The sequence below is a fragment of the Anopheles bellator genome, chromosome 1, assembly GCF_943735745.2.
Source record: "Anopheles bellator chromosome 1, idAnoBellAS_SP24_06.2, whole genome shotgun sequence".
Classification (NCBI taxonomy): Eukaryota; Metazoa; Arthropoda; class Insecta; order Diptera; family Culicidae; genus Anopheles; species Anopheles bellator.
The window spans coordinates 42,383,004-42,405,112 of NC_071285.1; the positions used below are offsets into that span (position 1 = coordinate 42,383,004).

At 52.1% G+C, this 22,109-nt stretch overlaps 1 protein-coding gene across 1 annotated transcript; it reads left to right on the top strand.

Annotated features, from left to right (window-relative positions):
- The first annotated feature begins 12,710 nt into the window (after nucleotides 1–12,710).
- On the top strand, nucleotides 12,711–19,742 carry LOC131215634 (uncharacterized). Its single transcript, XM_058210025.1, has 10 exons — nucleotides 12,711–12,981; nucleotides 13,066–13,518; nucleotides 15,538–15,645; nucleotides 16,276–16,323; nucleotides 16,406–16,515; nucleotides 16,601–16,735; nucleotides 16,818–17,568; nucleotides 17,665–17,869; nucleotides 17,951–18,108; nucleotides 18,235–19,742. The coding sequence occupies exons 1-10, from the start codon at nucleotides 12,711–12,713 to the stop codon at nucleotides 19,740–19,742; spliced, it is 3,747 nt and encodes a 1,248-aa protein (XP_058066008.1).
- Nucleotides 19,743–22,109: the final 2,367 nt, after the last annotated feature.

The following is a 22,109-nucleotide window of genomic DNA, read 5'->3' on the forward strand; positions in this document are numbered from 1 at the left end:
GAGTTTGCTACCGGCCGTCGCCATCCAGCCGCCAGCCAGTACTTCGCCCTTGATTGCACGACTCCAGTTCCCGTTCGGAAGACTCATTCAGGAGAAGGATATTCTTCAGTGTGTTGAAAAAAGGAAACACCAATAATCATGAAGGTTCGGGAAAAACTTTCTTCTATTCGAACGGTTGTAACTTTTTTCAGCCACCCCATCATAGGCGGCCGGTTTCAGCGCGGACGACGAAAGCCTCTCACTCGCTCTCGCTCTTTTTCACACGCTCAGTAAAAGGGCCAGCCTGCCGCTGCTGGCTGGACCGAAATGGAGAGCGATTTTTGACGTTTCCATCGTGTTTCTTCTCACCTTGAAGGACTCTCGCAGCACGCGAAACTGGCTGGCTGACGTTTCACCCGGGACACCACCACACCGGTTACGACAAGAACGAGGCCTGAATCGCTGGCCAAAACTGTCATGCACGCGACACGCTGATGGTGATCCTTGCTTGATGTTTCGTAAGAGGAGGTCAAATTACAATCGGAGCAATTAAACTTGGTTCGTTTGATTGGCATAATGTGCCGGCCGACTACCGTGGTGCATTTCCTGCTTCTTCGTAGCAAACTGTATTCAAGCGGTGGCTCACAATCCTGTCACAGTTAACATATGGACCACACGGTTCCCCGAAGCAACGAGACAGCAGCGGTTCTCTTCTCTCGACGATCGATCGATCAGAGCGTGTGGCCCATGTTCCTGGTGCTCTCGTCGCTTCGGAAACCCATCCACATTTACCAGTCCTCCAGATGTTGTTGATTGTTGATTAAGCAATGACCATGTTTTCAATTTACCTAAAACTTATTAAATGTGCGCAAATAGTTGCGCGACCACTGGCCGACCGTTCGCTTGGAGCTCTGCTCCCAAAAGACACTGCGATGCTGTTGGTTGGTGGTCAGAGCCCCGGCCTGCCCTGCTACTGCTGCTGCCACGGAAGTCGCTTCGATCATCTTTCGTGTTCATCATCGTCGTCGTCTCTGTGTTAAGGAGGTGGAGCGCATACCCCGGCGATTGAGGCCGCACTTTTTTTTTACCTTTGGAGCAACCAAATCAAGTCGCGAAATGCGATCACGACAGACCGTGACCGGTTGCGTCTACGTGTGTCCGCGGTCCCATATGTGTGACTTTTTCCGGAATCTGATTCAGTGTGTCCCTCCCCTGCACCACCAATCAAGAAAGACAGGAAGGAGCGGACGGTGTGCGAGGACGTATTGAAATTGTGTTAATCACGCACACACCGATGTGTGGCACGTACGGTGTGAATATTTATACTCAACATGCACACGGAATCAACCGCGCGATCCCGCAAGCTACGAGCGGAACGCCGCTCCGCACCGCGCCGCGCCGCGCACTCATCAAAACTCGGCACGGCATCTCTCGCCACATACACTCGGAACCGCGTTTTTACATTCAGCGAACGACCGATCGGCCGGCGACTCCCTCTCTCTTCGCTGGCGTCGCGGCTCGTGCCGCTTGGGGAGGGGGTTTGATGCCGCACGCTCCCCACCACCCATCGCCACCGCACGTGCATCGCTCAATAGGCGAAAGTTAGCCGAAAAAGACGTGTGTATCTCTAGCAGGCGGCGGACGGACGGACACACGGTAGCCAAGCAAACTATCGGTCCCAGCGTGTGTGCACTCTGATGTATGTGTGTTGGCACACATACATCGAATGTGTAGCGCAGCAGCAGAAGAAGCGAATGGTTGGGGCGCCGCGCGAATGTACCCAAAGCGTGTGTCGGGTGGGGTTGCTGAGGCGGCGGCGCGCCGGTAGCGAACAATTTGTCCTTGAGCAAGGAACATCACGCACACATACAAGAGCGCTCGTGTGCACGTGTGTCTGTGCGCGCGAATACACGAGCGAAGCTGCTGCTGTTGCGCTTCACATGCCTTCTGCTGCTGGCACACGCCGGCTACGTTTACTGCCGCCGGTTCAGTACTTTGTCGGATGGATCGATGTTTCCATGCTGGGTCGGTTCCTGCAAGTCCTCTACATTTGGCTTCTTTCTCTCTTTCGGCACTCTCGTCACTTTGTTGAGCGACATCAAATCAGCGTTGACGACGACGACGATGAGAGGACGCTGGCGGCGGGTGGCCTAAACTACGCTGCGGGGGGTACCCCAGGTTGGCGGACCGGGCCTCGAGTGTTCGCGTTTATACGCGCGGTGTGAGTGTTTGTGTGCGCGTGCGATAAATATTCTAAATTCATTTTTTTTGTTTTTCAGAACGCCATTTGGTTGGTGTTGGTCGGTGGGTCGCCGGTCCTCCCTACCGACTGCGACGGCGATGACGACGATGCTGGTCGCGCGCTCACTGTTGGCCTTCTTTTCTCTCTCTCCCCACTGCTTTACGCACCGCTTCTCTTGCGTGTGTTTCCGGCCTGGCATCGTCGTCGTGTTACGTCGCCTTTTTTTGGGCCGGTTTTGCGACGTGTGTAGCTCGTTCCTTCCCGGCCCCCACCCCCCGTGGGGTTTCATTGCATAATTTGTGCCATTCGTCCTGGCACGATGCGCCGTGGCGTTGGCAAACGCAACGAAACTACATCGCGCGCTTCGCTCAAGAACTGCGCTTTTTTGCCCCTCTGGATCGACCGATTGTGTCGGCGGATTTGTGTGTTTTTTCTTCTTTTCTCTAGCGAACGACTTCTTGCGACTTTTGCTACCATCTCACCGAGATTATCGAATTCAACCCAAAATCCGGGCTCTACTGGAAATGGTGTAAACGGCGTTTGCTATCCGGCCCACGAAAAGGGGATCGTTCCCGGGAACGGCAGCTATTTGGCTCAAGGTCGCCAACTATCTAGTGCGTGTGCTCTGGGCATCGGCACCCACTCGCAACCGGCCAGCAAGGCTCCTCCCGAGCCACAAGATAACTTTCGGGCTTTCTAATACATTACTGCGGAGAAAAAAAATTTCGGGATTTCGCAAAATCGATCTTTACCACCTCCAAACGGTTCGAAAAGTTTTTTTTTAGGAATAGCCTTCAACAAATTCTTCGTTTCGGCTCGCGTATCGAAAACAGCTGGTTCCCGTTACTTTTTGGCCCCCGTAGTATGCCCCATTTCATAAGAGTAGTCCGTAACGTTCGTTGTTGTCACGTAGTTGTTGTAATTTGCCGGATAAGAAGAAGAATCTTTGCATTGGGCAAGAACACCGGAACACTGGGTGGCGCGCTCCCTGTTGGTCCGTTTTTCTCTCGTCCACTCGCTGCTCGTCCAGGTGTCCTGGTGTTGCCGGGTGTGTTAATTTGTTGTAATGCTGCGCGTGATTATGATTGCCTTTTAATGGGTTGGTTAGGTGAAAACTTACGTCTGACGTCCCTGCTCCCACCGATGACAAGGTTTACCCCCCAAATGGCTTCGTTGCGCAAACAAACCGCAACCACTGCGACAATTACAACGGCGACCGATGGGTGATCTCTTGGAGAAATGGGCCCGGAAGTAAATCATTTTTTAACAACGTGGGGCTCGTCTTCGCGGGGCAGCCCAGTGTCAGGTCTTGTCTCACAAAGAACGTGACACTCCGATGCTCCCGGCCCTCTCGGTGGGTTTAGCTACACATAAAAGGAAACTGGTGGGGCGACAGCGCCGCTAGTAGAAAAGTCACCGGGAAGATCGGCTGAGGGTGAATCGGGTCAACGCCACAAAGCGAACGCGATTTCTCAGCTTTTCTTCGTCCGCCGGTGTTATCTCTGTGTGGCGGCTCCACCTAACACTCCTTTCGACCACGGTTGGCTCTCTCTCTCTTGGCTTCTTCTTTTTTACTCTTGGGTGGTGTGGTGCTTTTCCTTTTCGGTTGTCCACCACCTACCTGGGCGCGCGCACATCTTCTCGCCGCTCTGGAGAAATGTATGTTCTCATTCATTCGATTTCTTTGTTATTTGTTCTTGCTTTCTGTGGAGGTTCGATTCGAAGGACATGGATTGTGTGGTGTGACACACGTACGGATGGGTGTCCAAAATCGGTGCAAATCGGGCGCATGCGCAGCGCGCACGCGAAACATGTACCGGTTACAGGATTGACTTCTTCCTCAACTCTGTTGCTGTGACTTTGTGTGTTGGATTTGAATGATTCTCTCTCGGTCGCCGTCGCTCTCACTGGATCTCTAACCGCTCACTCTCTCTCTCTCTCGCTCTCACTCTCTCTCTCGCTCTCGCTCTCGCTCTCTCGCCTGTTCAAGCATAGAGAGAACCACAATCCAGCACCAAAAGGGAGAGATGGTTCCCCATTCAATTTGATATCGATATCTAGTTACCATTGCAAAATAAATTGAAAGTCACCCCATCGACACAGAGTAGCCTAAATCAGTTACAAAGGACGGATACAAAGTGTCGTGCAATTTCCAGTTTACTCTCCGACTGACGCCTGGTGGCCCCCCGGTTAAACACCGCTCACTTTCACTAACACCGGTCTCACTTCCGGCCGCACACTCCACACCTGGCTCCGTCGTCGGCCGGAGCAGCCATTACACCAGTGTCTTGCTTCTGTGGCCGGTGCCCGGCTGCCGTTACTGAAAGAACCCGGCCATCGCGAAAAGAACAACAACCGGCCCCGCGAGCCCCGTGACCGCGTGAGGCGCTGGGTGAAGGGATCCCCGTGTTCTGGTGCAGCTTTTATTTTTAATAGTTCTCTGCCATTCGTCCGGGTTCTCCTTCGTTTTGGCAGTTTTTGTTTTGCTGTTCTGTTCTGTTCCGCGGCACAGGATGCAGTTTGTTGTGCTGCGGAAGGTCATTCCGAACCTTTTCTACGCAGCGAACTGTCAGAACCGCGGAGACCTGTCATCGATCGAACAGTAACGCGAAAGTGTGACCGCGTGTGTGTTCAAAGGAAGTGATCGGTGAGATTTGCTGCTGTTGGTTGTGCTGAACGTGACCAAAGATATCACTCGTTTCTCACCGGCCGAGGTAATTATGCAAAAATTGTTGCCATTTTTGGGCCGCGGGTGGGGAGGAAAATGACCTTACACGTGTGTGCCACCAGCGCCGAGCGCGCCTGCCCGTGGCTGTGACTTTGTTGAAGGTCCGTCACCATCACCCGGTGGTTGGTTCAGTGACTTTCTCGACGTCATCGTCCGTCTCTCACCGTTTGTAACTAATTTCGGATGAATTCAAGGCGCGCATTTGGTCCTCGCGTCCCCCCTCGCACTCGACGTAATCCCCGCCACGACTGCGATCAAACGATCATCATCCGGTGCCCGCTGCTCGAACTCTCTCTTTACCGTGTGTGGTGCGTTCCCTAAGACGAGTGGCGGCTCTCGTCTCCCGTCCACCGTTGCCCGGCCTGTAACCACCGTCGAGTTTCTTTCGCCACGACGGCCGCGGTGACGATGATTTGGTGATGATGACGCAAGCAAAGTCGGTCGACGGACCGATTGCGTGCCCTCTCGCTCTCTCAAGGACCATCGTGTCAAGCGTGGCGCGCTGCGGGGCCGGCCGGCAAACGCGCACGCCGGGATCGCGGGCGCGACCTCGCGCGAGATTCGCACGACAGATAAATTTTAATTTCGATAGCCACCGCGGAGGATTATAATAGTTACTTGAATGCCCGTGCCGTGGCCGCCGCGTAGGTGGCGCTCTTCATTGCGAGCGGTCGGTGGATGTGAGAAGTATCATCAACTGCAGACGCGCACCACCACCTAGCAGAGGCGGGGATGCTGCCGTGTTCGTCGTCTTGAGCCATCAAGGTTTTTATGAACCTCCCCGACCGAGGACACGGTCTTCGGTCTGATGTCGGACCATCAACTAGGACTAACCACCTACATTGTTGAAGGCTTCGACTCCGACGTGGTTGGGGTTCTATGTGCGCCACGTGTTTTTCCGGCCTTGAACAGGTTTCTGGCCTTTCCCGAACACCAAAATATTCTTCATTTTCCGGAGATGGAAGTAGACACGTGTATCGGCTATGGCGTGTACTCCACCAGCCCGAACGAAGGTTCCGTGGTGGTGGAAGCCATTTCGTGCCCAGCCCACGCCTGAACCTCGAGGGGTCCACCTTTTTTTTACATACGCGAAATGCGATTCTAGTAGCGCCATTGATCCTGTGTCCGCCGTGCATAACACGTGTCGCTCCCACGGTGTCCGGGTGTCAATTGTTGGATTACAGATTGTTTGTGGATCCTTGTTGTGTGTGGTTCCATGGGTTCCCTTCATCCACACGAAAGATACGGTAAAACCGTACGCCACACAACTCCGATTCCAGGTGAGTGATATTCTTTGCGGCTGTTGACACAAACGGGCTCTGTGTGACGAGTTGGCCAAACTGCTAGCGCCTTGACTTTGCGCTATTTATTCACCTTGAACACCGCCGGCCTGGGAGGGTCGCTAACATGTCCTTCCGGTGTGAGCCTCTTCGTCTCGGAGTGCCGAATAGGGTGGGTGATGATCGTCGCCTTTTTTTCACCTTTCTTGGCTTGGGTGCAGTAGATGGTGTCGGTGACATTGCCGTCATGCCACTTCAATCCTCCACTGCTTGATTATCACGAGTGAAAAAGAGAGTCTACCCCGGGGTGGGTGGTGAAAACGCCATCTGCCACAAGAGTAAGTGTCACCGCAACAAGGGGGGTGTGAAGAGCGAATTTTTAGACTGCGCTAATGAATAAAGTAAAATTTATTAATTTGGTGTGGCACGTCACTCGCCGCGGGGATTGATCGTCGTTGTCCTGTCGCCTATCGATCGCTAATTTCGTCGCGCTGATGCTATATTCCCCCGCGAGCGCCGATCCCCCCCAATAACTCCCAGAAGCTCAATCCACGCGCGAATTGTGGCCGCCTCCAGAAAGCGTTCCGCTCCCCAAGTTGGTGGGGTGTGCCCCAAATACAAGATTCGTACACGTTGACGATCGGGGTGGCCAAGCAGAGTGAGAGAGAGAAAGAGTGATTCCACAGCATCTTTTGGCATGAGGGGGGTGTGCACGGGCGAAGTGCTAATGAGAAGGAATCATGGGGGCAAATCAACGAGAATTGTGAAGTAATGTGTTTGTTGTGAGGTTGTTGTGTGTTAAAAATAGGCTCCGCTCTTTTTTGTCGTCTTCTTAGTGAAACCCCGGGTCCCGCGGCCAGCAGAGAGAGTAATGGAGCGTGATTTTGTTATCAAAAAATTGATTAAATGATCGTTGCTAAGTAAAAATTCATTAAAATCAATCTTCTCTCTGTTCCTTCGTTTGAGCCAAGATACGGGGAAACGAATTGATCGGGCTCTTTATCCAGCCCCCGGGTTGGTTTGACGGCTCTGGCCACACCTATCTTTAATTACCGACCCCGGAACAACCGAACTTTTTTTGGCCGGAAACGTTCAAACCTTTCAGGAACTAATTTGCCAGGGTCCTTCAGCGACCACTTTCTAGCGAGTGAAAGGGTAGGTGCAGGTAGAGCTTCCCCCCGGAGAGCATGACACGATTTAAAATAATCTCATCAATCCCTCGGTCAAAAAATACGGAGTCGTCCTACTATCGGCGGTGGCTTCGGCGCGGTCAACGCTTGATATGCTGGTTATTTATGGTCCGATTAAAACATATTCGCTCCCTGTGTTCCATTCATAACGTCGTCCTCCTCCCCCGTGTGTACGTGGGGTGGATTAAACACAAATTAACAAAGAAAAGGTAATCAAAGCGCACAACCCCTAACTGTCTGTCCGGCTGAGCGGCTGATAAGCGGCACGATTCCGATTGGCGATATCTGTACGGCGCTTGTCTTGTTCGAATGTTTCTTTCCTTTTTTTTAGCCTACGCCCGCTAAACCCCAAACCCCGGGGCTAATCTTCTGAGACCCCCGGGTCTCGTGCGTAGTAAGGTCTGTGTCCAACACGACGAAAGTCGTGTAGCTAGTTCCCCCCACACGAGGGAGATGCACCATCCATCCAGCCGAAGTCTGGTGATGACGGCATTCACTTCTGGGGTCACTTTTAGAGGTCCCGCAGCCGCAGCGATAGGACACCAAATGTCAAGGTGAAAATATGGTTCCACCGGAGATTAACGTGGCAGCGCCGCCGCCTCCCTAATGCAGTAGCTTTTTGGCTACCCGTTTTGGTCCGTTTCGTTCGCTACCGCTCTCCGCATTGGCCGATGGAATCGTGTGTAGTTCGGAATTTTGCCGCTATCCGTCATCCATCAGGAACCGATACCGAGTTTTGGGAACTGATTTTGCATTCGTTCTCCGGACCGCACGCTGTTCGACACATCTGTTCAAATACCGCGGAGCTCGTGGAACCTTTGTAGGCCGTTTTGGGGGAGGGCCTGCCCCGGTTCTTCTCGTTGTAAAATGCTCCCAAGTCTGGGCACACTTCGTCTAGGAGGCCTCCTCTGGGCCCTTGAGCGCCCGCTGACGAGACTCCGCCGTCGAGCAGTCTCGTCCCGCGCGGTTCTCGGGTGTGCTCCGAGGTGCCCTCGTCGGAGTGGAGGCGAAAACCCACCCTGCTAAGTGGCACATATCAAACACAGGGCCAAGAAGCCAACACACCATTGGAAACGTGTTCGCGAATGTGTGTGGTGCGGCGACTTTCGTGGGGCGATAAATGGATGATACCGCGAGATAACAGCCTTTTTATCTATCGTCCCGGCCGGCGGGTGGCGAGAGCGTGAATGATTGAGTTTTTTCTTCGCAACCTTCGGTCCACCCGTTGCACCGCGGGGGGAGGTACACTTTTTTTTCGCCGAGCCATTCCGAACCCGTGCTGTGTCGGGGCAGACATTTGGGCAGGGCGAAAAGAAGCCCACGTGAAGCTCTCCTTCGGGCCGGTCGGTCAGCAGCCTTATCAGAAGCCGTTGTCGGGCGGGCGGGCTGGCGGTCGGTCGGGGAAGGAAAAAGTAAATAAGAAAGTAGCTTGTCGTCTTCTGACTAAGCTAGAAGAAGAGGATCTCTATGCCAAGGTGTGTGGGTAATAACCCGGCTTCCGATCTTATCTTATCGCGAGCTCGCCGCGGTGAAAGAAAGCCGACGAAGAAGAAGCGGGCACACGGTAGACAATCGGGGTGCGGCTTTCAAGAGAGAGGAGGATACCTTTACCGGTGACGTTGGGAGCTGTGTGGACAGTGCTAAGAAAAGTACACAACACGGTTCTCGAGACTTTGGTGTTTTCGCAGGTAAAGCGCTCTCCTGGACACCTGAATTGTGTAATATCCCCACGGATATGATGATGAATAGCGGAAGAGTATTATAAAAACGTGTTTGCTGTCCTCGCTGTTATCACACCCGGTTTAGTGCCACCGGATACACGCGCAGGCCTTGAAGAGATGTGCTGATGCTGCTGTAGCATCGCGTCCGCCGAAGAGCCGTCTCCTCCTCGCGGAGAAACCTGTTGGTGGAGGATCGCGCACCGTTTCTAATTTTACTCAAGATCATTTTAAAATCCATCCCAATTTTGCGCAATGCGTGCGTTGGGGGGCGCCAAAGTGTAGCGCCCTGTGTGTCCGTGTCCTCTGCACTTTATAAATCATTTCGCTCGCCGATCGTGAAAACGTTCCGCATTCTCTCCCACACACGCCCGACACGCGCCGACGGCGGCGGCACTGTGATGAAGTGAGGGGATCACTTCCTGCGAGAGAGTGTGGCCTCCGAAGAGGGATTTCGAAACGAAAATAACCCCCCCCAAACACAGCATCATCGTGCGCAGAATTTTAGGGTGTACGGGCGGGCGTTGGGCGGCGGCAGCAGCGGGGAGCCAGCCCACTGTTCCTTGAACTTTTTTGCAGAGAAAGAATTGCGTCGTTCCGTCGTCGGTCGCCGTCGGCCAGAATCAGAAGGGAAAAAATCCGCGTGACTGCCCAAAGCGCCGGCCGGGAGATCCTCTATATTCCATTCTCGCGATACATCGTGCGCGCTAGAGAGCGAGAGGCCGAGAGGCGGATCGCGAGAGGACAATTGCGCGTCGCGTTTTTGTATCACCCTGTGCGCGGACTACGACGATGATGGACGGACGACCGGGGTGTGGTTGAGGAGGAATGTGCCGCTCAACTCGCCTGGCTTTTGGCTGGTGACGATTTCGATCGGATTCCGGTAAACAATCCCGAGGGGGGCGCTCCAGATGTCGAGCATATGCTGTTTACACAACATACCACATTCCTTTCCCGATTCGCGGTTCCTGGGTTCCTGGCGCCTCTCCTTCTGTGTGCGCGCGTCGTCAGGGTGTGTCCACCTTCAAGCAAAGGCATTTATGTTTCACACGTTTTGGTCACTCTTTTGGTCCTTATTTCGGGTTCAATGTGGGGGATGGGACATGTGTTTGCCGGCGACGCGGCGGGTTTGAGACGATCGGTAACTAAACGTCGTTTACTTCCGGCCCACGGCGGGCACGTTGCTTGTGATGGTTGATAAGAGGTATTGAGCCAGCAGCAGTGCTGACCGCATTCTCGAGGTGTGTGGAAAGGGCTTGACCGGCAAATAAAGCTAAACAAATCGGAGTGAAACCATCGCCGCCAGAGGGACCACCTCGATCACCATAATGCATCAACTACTGACGGCGGCGGTGGCGGCGGGGGCTCTATCATCATACTAAGACAAGGTGTCCCACGATCGCATACCACCACCTCTCGCACCGCGTGGAAAGAAGTCGTCGTGAGGTCAACTGGCGGCTGGCTGTGGCTGTGGCTGGAGTTGTGAGGCTTGCTTTCAATTGCCTAGAGTGATCCTCCGGGGGAAGTAGAAGGCGCTTTTCCCTTCGCACACTAACGGGGGTGTCTGATCGCGTGTAAGTTATGACGATGATCGCGACGACAACGACGACGTTGCATGCGCGCGCCGCATATCTTTTCTTCTTCTCTCAGCACTCCGAAACAACGGGATCAAGTGAGCGGAATGAATAATACCCGCGGCTCTCGAAGGTGTCTCTCCCACCTGGAACAAGAGCCTGGGAAGCGGGGGAAGAGAAGCAACGCAGGAGAGAGACTGGTTTGCAGAATGAAGTCAGCCTTCTGACTCGGATTGCTGTGTGTTTATCGTGGCTTAGTTTGCTTTCCTTTGAGCTCACCTGGGTCCTGGTCCGGGTACGGGTAGATAGACTTTGTCAATTAAAGGACAGATCGTCAAGATGATGACGTACGCGGTGTGGTGGTATACGGTGCGGTTCCGTGTAAACAACGTGTTTTTTTTCGAGCCTGCCGGTTTACCCTCTCCTGTGGTGTGTATAATTTATCCAGTTCCAGTTCGATGCGGTTTTGGAATAAATAAAATTCCAGATTTCTTTTCGCGCCTTCCTTTTGCCAATCTGCGGAGTGCTGCGCATGTAGGGGGGGATCTGTTGTGTGTCTGGGGATCGCTTAAAGTACGGAGTCGTTTCTCGATAGTCTTGTCCTCTAGCGGCGATACCATTCGTCGCTCGTGGTCCAGGGAAGGATAGACACACTTACACGAAGCGCAGTAGTGTTGTGGGCTGTGGCTCTTACTTATTCGTTCGATTTGTGCTGTCAACAACAACACACCCCGATAATGGATTGCAAAATGACAACCCCAATTCGCTCGGCCATTAACGGACGTTATTGCATTTGTTTTGATCTGGAATACTCCTTCTTCCAAGTGGGACCTTCTCGATCATTCACGCGATCATTTCATTTACGAGAACGGAACGCAAACTAACCACCGAACCTTTTCGTGTCTCTTCTCTCTTCACAGCAATGCTGCGACAGTTTGGTGAAAATCAATCGCTCCCCGTCATAGGCGATCACCAACAACGACAACCACGCCACAATCAGCCACGCCATTAGTTGGTCCGCGCGGACCAATACGGAACCACACTCCGCTGGAACTAACTACGCGATGCATCGCAAGAAGCGGAAGTGTAGATTGCATGTTTCTTCGTGAGCGCGCCCGTCTCATCCTTGTGCCTTATCTTGCGTGCGTGGTGTGCAGCAACAGGAAGTGGCATATGTATGCACCCGTGCGTGTGTGTGTCTGTGTGATCAAGAACCACGTACAAAGCAACAACAACAACACAACGAGTAAAAGCATCGTTTAAGAGTTTGACACCAACCAACCACCACAAAAACGCAACCAACAGCAACAGGTGTGGTGTTATGTGTGTATGAAATGGATCTGAGCAACTGCGAAGGACGATGATGATGATGATGACGATGTTATTGAAAGATCTGGAGGAAACGATCGCGAAAGTACAACGAACCGGCTTTGAAGCATCGAGAGGAAGCAGCACTGTGGAGGACGAGCTGTGCTAGGAATCCGGACCCAGTCGGAAAAGCGAGAAATGGGGAAATAATAAGAGAGACAGAAAAGAAGAAGAAGAAGAAGAGTGAGACGATACGTCCTGTAAGGAAACCCGTAGTACAACGTAACCGTAACCGGCTTGTCGTAGACAAGCGAGACACTTAGCTTTTAGGGACGACACACGAGAGCTCGTCGACACAACGCAACGCCATACGCACACACCACTGGGCAAGAGCCCTCCGAGCAATTTTCCCAAGGAGTTACAGTTTTGTTTGGCCGAGCAGCACTAGCAGCAGCTTAGAAAGGACGAAGAACTTGTTGTCAAGTGCGGTGCGCGCGCGCACGGTTTGATTACAACAAACACCAAAACCCCCGCCGTTGCATGATCGACCGATCGCAAGATCATTCGGCAGAGTGATTGGCAGGGAGAAAGCGGCCCGGGGTGGTAGGGACACCATCGGTGTATGTAGTGTCCGTCCGTCCTAGGACACCCGGCAGGAGAGGAGGGTGTGGCGAAGGCGTTCGTTTAGAGGATGGACGAAACGGGCCAACAGGTGCAGGGCGAACAGCAGCAGAAGGACAACCAACAGCAGCAACCGCAGCAGGGCTTTGCGACGTTCTGTGCGGGAGCGGAAAATACCGCGCCCCAGTCACCGGACGAGCTTGCGTACGAAAAGGATGACGAGCTGCACGTGTGGATGCCCCCGACGACCAAACCGCCGACCACCACTTCCGGCGGCACGCAAACAACGGCGTGGTACAAGGCCACCAACGTGCGCACCAAGCAAACTGGCTTCGTGCAGTGTAAGTCTAAAATCGAGCTTTTCTCCAGCAACAACAACTCTTCTAAAACGATCACTCTCTCTCTCTCTCTCTCTCTCCCGACAGTGCATCAGCTTGTGTTGGTCGATAGCGCCCCCTATGGATCGGCTACCGGACCACCGACGACGGTGGTAGGTGGCGGCAGCAGTGACTATCTGTCGATTTCGAGCATCGTCGATGGTGGTGGTGCACAGTCCACGGTAGGAGGAGCGCCAGCTAGTGGGACCGGCGGTGCGCCCGGAACGAACGCTGGCGGCAATGGTGGCCCTGGAAGTGGTCCGGTACCCACTAGTGGCGGCGCTGGCTGCGTTTCGATCGGTTGCGCTTGCGTTAGCCAGCAGCAGCAACAGATGGTTGATGCGTTGTCCGGGCTGCGGTTGAACACTAAACCGGCGGGGGCGAAGGACGCTACCGGTGGCGCTTCCACTGGCGCTGGTGGTACCGATCCAACGGTGGTAACTGGCAGTGGTGGTGGCGCACCGGAAGATCTCTACGTGAAGTGTGTCACACCGGCCACGGTGGCTACCGTCACGACGCTGAACGATCCAGGTACGTGTGCTGTGTGCGTATGTGTGTGTGCTGCGGGGGAGATAGAGAACGGGGGTGATTGGATCCTCGGTGGCGCGACTGGGGCGGGGGGAGGATTGGAAATGAACGAACGAATGACGATGGCGGCCGCAAACATGCATCCCTTTGGTTTGTTTTGCTGTTTGACTAGTTCTAGTGTCCGTCCCCGCGCTACTACTTGAACACACGGGGACACGGATCGGAACGGATTGAAGCGTTTGATTTGTCTCTGCTTATTGTTTGTGGGTTGTGTTGCTGTTGGTTCTACTGCACTAGGCTGGGCGTGCGGTTTGCGTTTGAAATTACGTAAAAAGTTTACCCCACCGCGTCGAGTAAAGCAAATAATGTACACTTTCGTAATCGAAGAATCGTCTCGATCGACGATACACCCCCCACATGGGGCCTGGCCAAGAGCCGGTGACCCCCTTAGCCCCCTAGTCCGATAGCAAGCACCATATCATCACTGTTAACATCATATCACGATCATTATCACCATCCCCCCATCACCATCATCATCACCATTTTCCATCGACGACCGTACACAAGCACACGTAAACAGCTACACACACATACACTGGCGCATAGGCAGAGAGAAAGAGAGAGAGAGAGGATAGAGAGGATAGAGAGGATAGAGACATATTGACTTATTGAAGAGAGGGACATGTGGTGTTTCAAAGAGTCGAAGAGACATTTCGGCGACACGCGAATGGCTTCTTTTTAAGCATGTTTGAAGAAATCTGATCTGATAACACGAATTTACTCTCCGGCGACGAAAGTGGCTTTTAAGCATCGATTCCGCAGAACGAAAGGAGAACCACATATAAACGCCACCCACCCCCGGAGTGCGCGACTTTCTGTTGCTAATGCTTTTGTTTTATCAGTTCCCGCCGCAGGAGCTTGTTCGAAAACGATGCTCCAAAATATGGTCAATTGTAATTGATTTTTTCCCCTTCCAATTGCGCCATTGTTTACACAATTTTTTTACAATCCTCGGCTTCATTGTCCCCCTTTTTTACGCACGCTAAAGAGAGAAAGAGAATCAGTGGGGTTGTGGTGGTGCCCGTTGCCCAAGTCGCAAATTAGGTGGAAGATTACGGACGCGAGATGATCGAGAGTGGCGCACTGCTTGTTGTAAGAGACTGATAAGGTTGATGATTGTATTGGAAAAGGTTTTACACAAAAAATGTAGAACATTCATTAAGCACCACCAAACGTGTGTTGTGTCTCCGTGTCCACCCTTGTTGGACGCACGGCCTTGATGGCGTGGAATTCGCTGTCAAGGAATAATGTTACTGTTCTCTATGTTTTGAGAGAGCCTGATTTGAGTGTAGTAAACTTTTCTTGTTCCCTCCTTGCCACAATCCTTGTGGAGGAGTTAAGCTAGCCTGAGATTGTGTCCGTTTCTGTCTAAATTAAAACAAGTAATAGACACAGCCAGGGTGCCACTGCACGCCACCGCCGCCGCCGACACTCTTACCAGACTCCACCGCAATCTCGGTGCGCGCCGTTTTACTGCCTGCTGTGTGTGTTTGGCCCGTCCGTGTGCTTATTTGTTTGTTTAAAAACACTCCTTCATTCGCGCTCCCTTTCGCGTTCTCTATTTCTTTCTCGCCCTCTCTTTCTCTCTCTCTCTCTCTCTGCATCTCTGATCCCCTCGCGATCCTTGCGATCGCGCAAACGATAAAGAACAACCCAGACACGTCGCGGGTGTCCTCTTCTCGATACAAGTTGATTTATACTTTTCTCTTTTTTCTCTTTCTCTCTTTCTCTTTCTCTCTTTCTCTCTTTTTCTCTAACTTTCTCTAAACACTACACCAATCACTCTTGTTATAAAACCACCTGTTGCCGCGGTTTCCGTTATTTATCGCTGTCCTTTTGTGTTTTCGTTATGTTTTATTTACGTTGTTTTTCATGTTTTTAACCGATTGACACTCAACTCAACCCAACCCAACACTTCTCATTATGCCTCATGCTCATGCATAGTTGGTAAAAAGGACGAACTTACTAGCAACAAAGCCTACAGCAAAGGTCATGCCCCCGAGTTTGTTTACTTTGTAACTCCCATTATATGTTTGCTTTGTAAGTATACATAATATTGCACATCACCCAAAAAGAGGGCACAGGAAAAGATGAACGAATGAGAGTTGCGCTGGTAGGACGCCAAGGAACAGTTCCTTCGCAAGTTGGGTAGAGTTAAGAGCAGAAATTGGTCACTTAGAAAACCCCAGTTCTAACTTCTCCAACTCTGTGTGTTGTATATGTTTGATTGGCTGGGCGTGAGCTTGGTTGGTCACCGTGTCTCTGGTCGGGTTGGTTTTGTAATCGAACTGTTCCTTTCGCAACACGATTAGAGGAGGATCGTGTGTGGTCGTGAATGTTGTGTGTGTTTGTGATGAGAGTGAATGGACCGAACAAAACCAAACAAAGCAACAAAAAACATAGAAAAGAACAATAGAACTAACGGACTCTACTGTATGTTTGTTTATTTTCTTTTCTTTGGCTCTTTCTTTTCAATTTGTCTATATCTTATCCATTTTTTCTCTTTCTCTTTTTTCTGTGCCTCTCGTTTTTCTTCCTATATCTCTCTCTATCTCTCTTTTTCTATCTCACTCTCACTCTGTCACTATCCCTGTGATCGTCAATGTGTTTCCAAAAACCATCCTTTCGATGTTTCATTCGGTTGGCATCACCCTTTCCTGCTCACCACAGGTCGAGATTATATCTGGGGACTTGGAAGGCAAGGAGGACAGTGTAGAAGTAAGTATCAGGCGAGGACAGTGTTTGATACTATTTTCTACTGTATTTATTGTATTATCCCCTCTCGTTTTGTGCGCCACAGAGTGTGCATCATGTTTCCACATCAAATGCCTGCCGCTAGCCTTCTACGAGCCGTGCCAAAGAAATTCGGACATGTACCCGAGTATACCGAATACTTTCAAGACGGAAAAGGTACGTCGTCATATGCGGGGTTCAGCCACTCGATGTCATCCCGGATGATGCCAACGGATCTTTTTTTCCATCTTTTCACTTGCAGTCAATTAACGAATGGACGACGGCAAACGTGTTGGAATGGCTGGCCGCTGTCAATATGTATGACCACGTGGAGGTATTCAAAACGAAAGCTATAAAAGGCTGTGATTTACCGAATTTGGATCGTGATAAGCTTGAAGTGAGTTGAGAGGAGTTGAGATTAACAGTGTTGGTTGGAAGCGTAGTTAGCTGACATGTTTCTTCTGCCTAACCTCTTTCAGCAAATGGGTATTAAGAATGAATTCCATCAGCAAACCATCCTGGCGACGATCAAACACTTGCTGACCAGTGCAGACCTGGCGGCGGGACTGCCCGCGGACAGCAGTGCGGCCGATTTGGTCGGTCCGTCACCCGCAGCCGCCATCTGCAGCCATGAGCTGGGACAGCTGGGCCACCATCACCACCACCAGGGCCACAATTTGATCGACGGTTCGTTCACGAAGCAGCAAAAATGTGATATGTGCAAGCAGTACCTTCACGGTCTGGTCCACCAGGGTCTATGCTGCACCCAGTGCAATTTGATCGTACACCGTCAGTGCTCGGTGGCCGGTGGTTTGAAGCCTTGCTGCGCCACGACCCAGCAGCTGGCGGCAACGGCGGCAACGACGACGGCGGCGGTGGTGGTGCAGCAGCAGCAGCAGAATCGGTATGTCTTCGGTAAGGGGCTCTGTCTGCAGTTCGATCTATCGCTTCACCAGCCGGCCCCGCAGATTGTGATCGATCTGTGCATGACGCTCGAGAAGAAAGCCCAGCTGGACAAGGGACTCGATCTGTACGTCGTGTACCGCACAACGCCACCGCGCTACGACGAGGTAAACAAGCTGCGCGACGCACTCAACGAGAATCTGCTCAACATCGATCTGACCGGCTACTCGGCCGAGTGTGTCGCGACGGTGTTGAAGAAGTTTTTCCACGAACTGCCCGACCCGGTTATACCGGTCGTGCTGTACGAGTCATTCATCGAAGCGTCTAGTAAGTATGGCCCCACACCTCACCTTTCCAGAGTGCCTCTATTTTAAAGGTTTATGTTTAATTCGGCAAAATATCACTTTTTCTCTCGCTTCACAGAGCAAGGCGACATGCAAGCGGCTGAGCAAATGAAGAACCTCATTCAGCAAATGCCCCAACATCACAGCAAAACGCTACAGTACATCGTGCGCCATCTGATCCGAATCTGTCGGTTGCAGTTTCTGCGCGGCAACAAGCAGCAACCGACGATGTTGCTGCAAGTTTGGTGCCATATTTTGATGCGCCCGGCTTGGGAAAGGATTGTGTAAGTGTTGTTGTGGTCTCTTTATGGGGTGATGCGGGAGCTTTGTTTTAATTGTATTTTTTCACTTTTCTCCACCGACAGGCAATTTGTGACCAACATCAAGAACCATCTTCGGATTTTGGAAATTCTTATGTACAAACTTGACTGGAACGAACCGCTGCCAGAGTTTCTGTCGATTCCGGCCGTTCCCCCGAGAAAGACTTCGCGCTCCAGCTGTAGCAGCATTGGCAGCAGCAGCAGTGGCAGCAGTGGCAGCAGTGGCAGCAGCAGCAGCAGCAGCAGTAGCAGCAGTTCCAGTAGCACCGCCAACGTCACCGCCGGGAGTGGCATGGGATTGTTGAAAAAAACGCTAATCACAACATCAGTGGGCTTGTCGGAAGTCGGTAGCAGCAGCAGCAGCAGCAGCAGCGCAGGGTCATTATCCCAGTTGTTCAGCTCCACTGTGGCAGTGTCCGTTTCCACTGAAAGTGCTTACGGAGGATCGTCTGCGAAGTCGTCTCCGACAACGGTGGGCATGTGTGCAGGGCTGCTAGTGACTGATCCGAATACACCCCAGGAGCTACGCGATGCGGAGTGGTACTGGGGCAAGATATCGCGCGACGGGGCCAAGGAAAAGATGATGGACGCCCCGGATGGTTCTTTTTTGGTGCGCGATGCGATCAACGACGCAGGAGAGTACACGCTCGTGCTGAAGAAGGACGGTGCCGATCGGCCGATCAAGATTTTCCACAAGGCGGGACGGTACGGATTCACGCAGGAGTGCACCCACGAAAGCCTGGTGGCACTGGTGCACGAGTTCCGCACGACCACCTTGAAGGAGTACAACACGATCCTGGACATCAGCTTGTTGTACCCGGTGTCGCGCTTCGATGACGATCTGTACCCTGCAGAGGAGGACGTGCACAAGCTAGCGAAGGCCCTGTACGAGACGGTGCAAAACTGGAAGGACTTGGTGAACGACCGGGATTTGATTGTCGAGGCGTACAATCAGGCGCAGCTAAATCTCGATCTTCGCCGGCAGGCACAGGAAGCGTTCGTGCACGCGGAGAAGCTGTTCAACGATCAGCTGCTACTGCAGGCCCAGTACGAGAAGGAGGCGCAACCGCACGAGAAGCGAGGACTGAGCATGAACAATCAGCTGATACAGAACCGGCTGGCCGAGCTGAAGGAGTGCAAGAAAAGCCTGGAGATGTCGATGGAGCTCGAAAAAGAGCAGATACGGGAGGTGCAGCGTGACCTGATGAAAATGAAGCCCGAAATTACGAACCTGAACAAGCGTAAAGACCAGTACTTGGAGGTGCTGAAGCGGCAGGGCATTACCGATGGGCAGATTAAGCAGATACTCTCCGATGGTTATCTGTCAACTGGCGAAGAGATGCCCCATCTGGACGAGACGACCTGGCTGCTGGAGGGCTGCAGCCGGCAGGAGGCCGAAGAAAAGTTGTCCCAAAAGCCAACTGGCACGTTCCTGATACGACCCCGCAGTGCCGGCCACTACGCGCTATCGATCGCCTGCAACGGCGTGACGAATCACTGCATCATCTACGAAACGGAGCGCGGGTACGGGTTCGCCGAGCCGTACTTTATCTACGAATCACTAAAGGCGCTCGTGGTCCACTATGCGACCAACTCGCTCGAGGAGCACAACGATTATCTGCAGACGACGCTCAAGTATCCGGTCTTTGCCCCGATTCCCAGTGGCACCGGAACCGGCAGCAGTGGCGCTGGAGGAGCAACAGGCAGCGGGGGCAGCGGCGGCGGTGGCAGTGGAGGGGGAAGCGGTGGAAATGGTTCCCAACCCGGACCATCATCATCGCGACAGCAACCGCAGCAGCCACAAAGTTCGGGTATGATGAACAACTTCGCCTCTTAAAAGGTACGCGCGCGCGGGGAATGATGGGTTAGGACGGGACCAACGAGCATACCTCTCTCCTAGGTGTCAGCGCGCTGACCTTCAATGCCAGTTTCCGGATTTTGATGTCCTCTCCCTCGTTGCCGCAATTTTCTAAGTTTTCCACCGTCAGCCGTCGCTTGAACTGAGTTTTTGGTTGCACGGAAATGGATCGTATTTTAAAGAATTTTATCAACATGTTGTGCCCCCAAAATAAAGAGGTAGTGTGATCAACGGTGGCCAGGGAGTCAGGGGTCAATGAGAAAGACGAAGAGAAAGCGGAAGAATGTGTGCCACCCCCTAGCTGTGGCTCGGAATGTGGTCGAAGCCTCTCTCTCGGTACGATGTTTTGCACAAAGGCACAGTGGGTGATCAGACCGTTCTGCTCCGCATGTTTTATTTACTTTACTCCATTCGATTCTACTACCCTGGGACGAGAGAGGACTCGCCGGCGAGGGCGGCGCTCGTGTTTTGAGTTAGTTTAGTTAGGCTACTAGGTTAACCGGGATCAGGAACGACGATGTCTTGTTTTTTGACTCGTCGTGTCGTGTCGCTGCTTGCTCTCCATATTGAACTCCATGAGTTGGCCAGACGGATCGGCGCATACGCGGGACGCCAGCAGGAACAGGCAAACACACAAAACCTCACACACACACACACACATACACGGGTGATAGAGGGACAAACAATGATAAACGTAATATGGTAAGCAAAACACTCGATGATAAACATAGAACTTGAACTCAGTTATATATATATAGAGAGAGAAAGAGAGCCAGAAGAGGAACCAGAAAAGCGTTGGGGTGATAAAACACATTAAACACTAAAATATTAATGGGCCAAAAGGGGAATGCTGAGGAAATGGCGTAGAACGCACCACAAAACCCGCGTACGCATACAGACAGACAGACAAACACGAGTCGTGCTGCACCACCGGCGTGACTGGTGAAGGCAGAATGCGCAGGAAGAGAGTCGCTCCCGGTGCGGGTTTCGGCACCAAGTAGTCAACCGGTTCGAGAGTTTTGTTATGCGCTTACTTCCGATGGAGAAGTAATCGCCACGGGACGACAACGGAGTGACGAAGCGGCGACAGAGCGCAGAGGTCATTTGAGGCGATTCGGGGGTCGTGTAAAGCACACGATTTGTGGCGCGAGTTATTTTATTTTTCGGGGAGTCGCGGCGAGACGAGTCCGGTAGGTGTGCGAGATACGAGTCTCTGGGGTCCGAGTCTGGGGGCGGTGTACTACCGAGTTAAGATGGGATCATACGTAAAAGTCCCCGTGATTAGTAGTGTAGGCCAGACGAAGAAGGTGTGTGTGTGTGTGTGTGTGTGTGCGCGATGGGATGGTGGACACGTTAGTCGACGCTCTAGTTGTTGGGCGGAAATCGAATGAATGTTTTAAGATATGTGTGGATGTGTAGGAATCAAACAAATATTGCGTAACTGTGTTAAACTTTAGCTTTAAGGCTACATAAGAGAAAGAAAAACAAAACATAAAATATGCGTAAACATATATCTGTACATCTAATACATATATGCAATACCGTAATACGTTTACATATATGTAGGTGTATGAATATATAGGTGCATTAGCCGCGAGTGTGATACCGGGAAATCGGGAATCGCGAGCGGCACCTTCTTCGATGTAATCAACCGCAGCACCGCAATCGTTGTGATTCGGGGGGAACTACTACTAGGTTCGGGACTCCGGGGTTCTCGGGCGTCTCTAGTGTAACTAGGGCCGGGAACGGAAACGTGAGATAATAAGATGGGAACAGCGGGAGGAACAGGCGGAAAATCAAAACTAAAAACGAACGTAAGCTGCAGCGGCAATGTGTAAAAACCCATTACAGTAGACGTTTTTTCAACTAGTGAGTGGCAAATGGCAAAAGGGGGCTGGCTTGTTTCATCTGTTTGTGTTTTTAGATTGGAACACAGGGATGCGCACGACGCACTACTTGTGCATGCGCAACGTCAAACAGCAGTAACAACAGTATGGAACTGCTTAGAGGTTTGCCGGAAACGAACAGTACGGTGGGGACACCAATTGAAGGCCCTTCGAGGCGACAAGAGGTACAGAGCGTCGTTCTCCTTCAGAGTGAGAAATAAAGAAAAAGGCGCTTACCGTATGCGAAAGAATATCATTGTGTGGGGCGATATGAGATTAGAAAACCTTATGAGATATGAGAACAGCGACAAAGTTCCCACGACGAGGATGGCTGCAGCACCACACACAGAGTGTTGTTGGAGCATGTTTGTTCTGCTTGTGAACAAAAAGGTACAAAGTAAAATAAACTACTAGACTCAACTAAACAAACGTAGAGAAGAACAAAAAATACTAATCATTG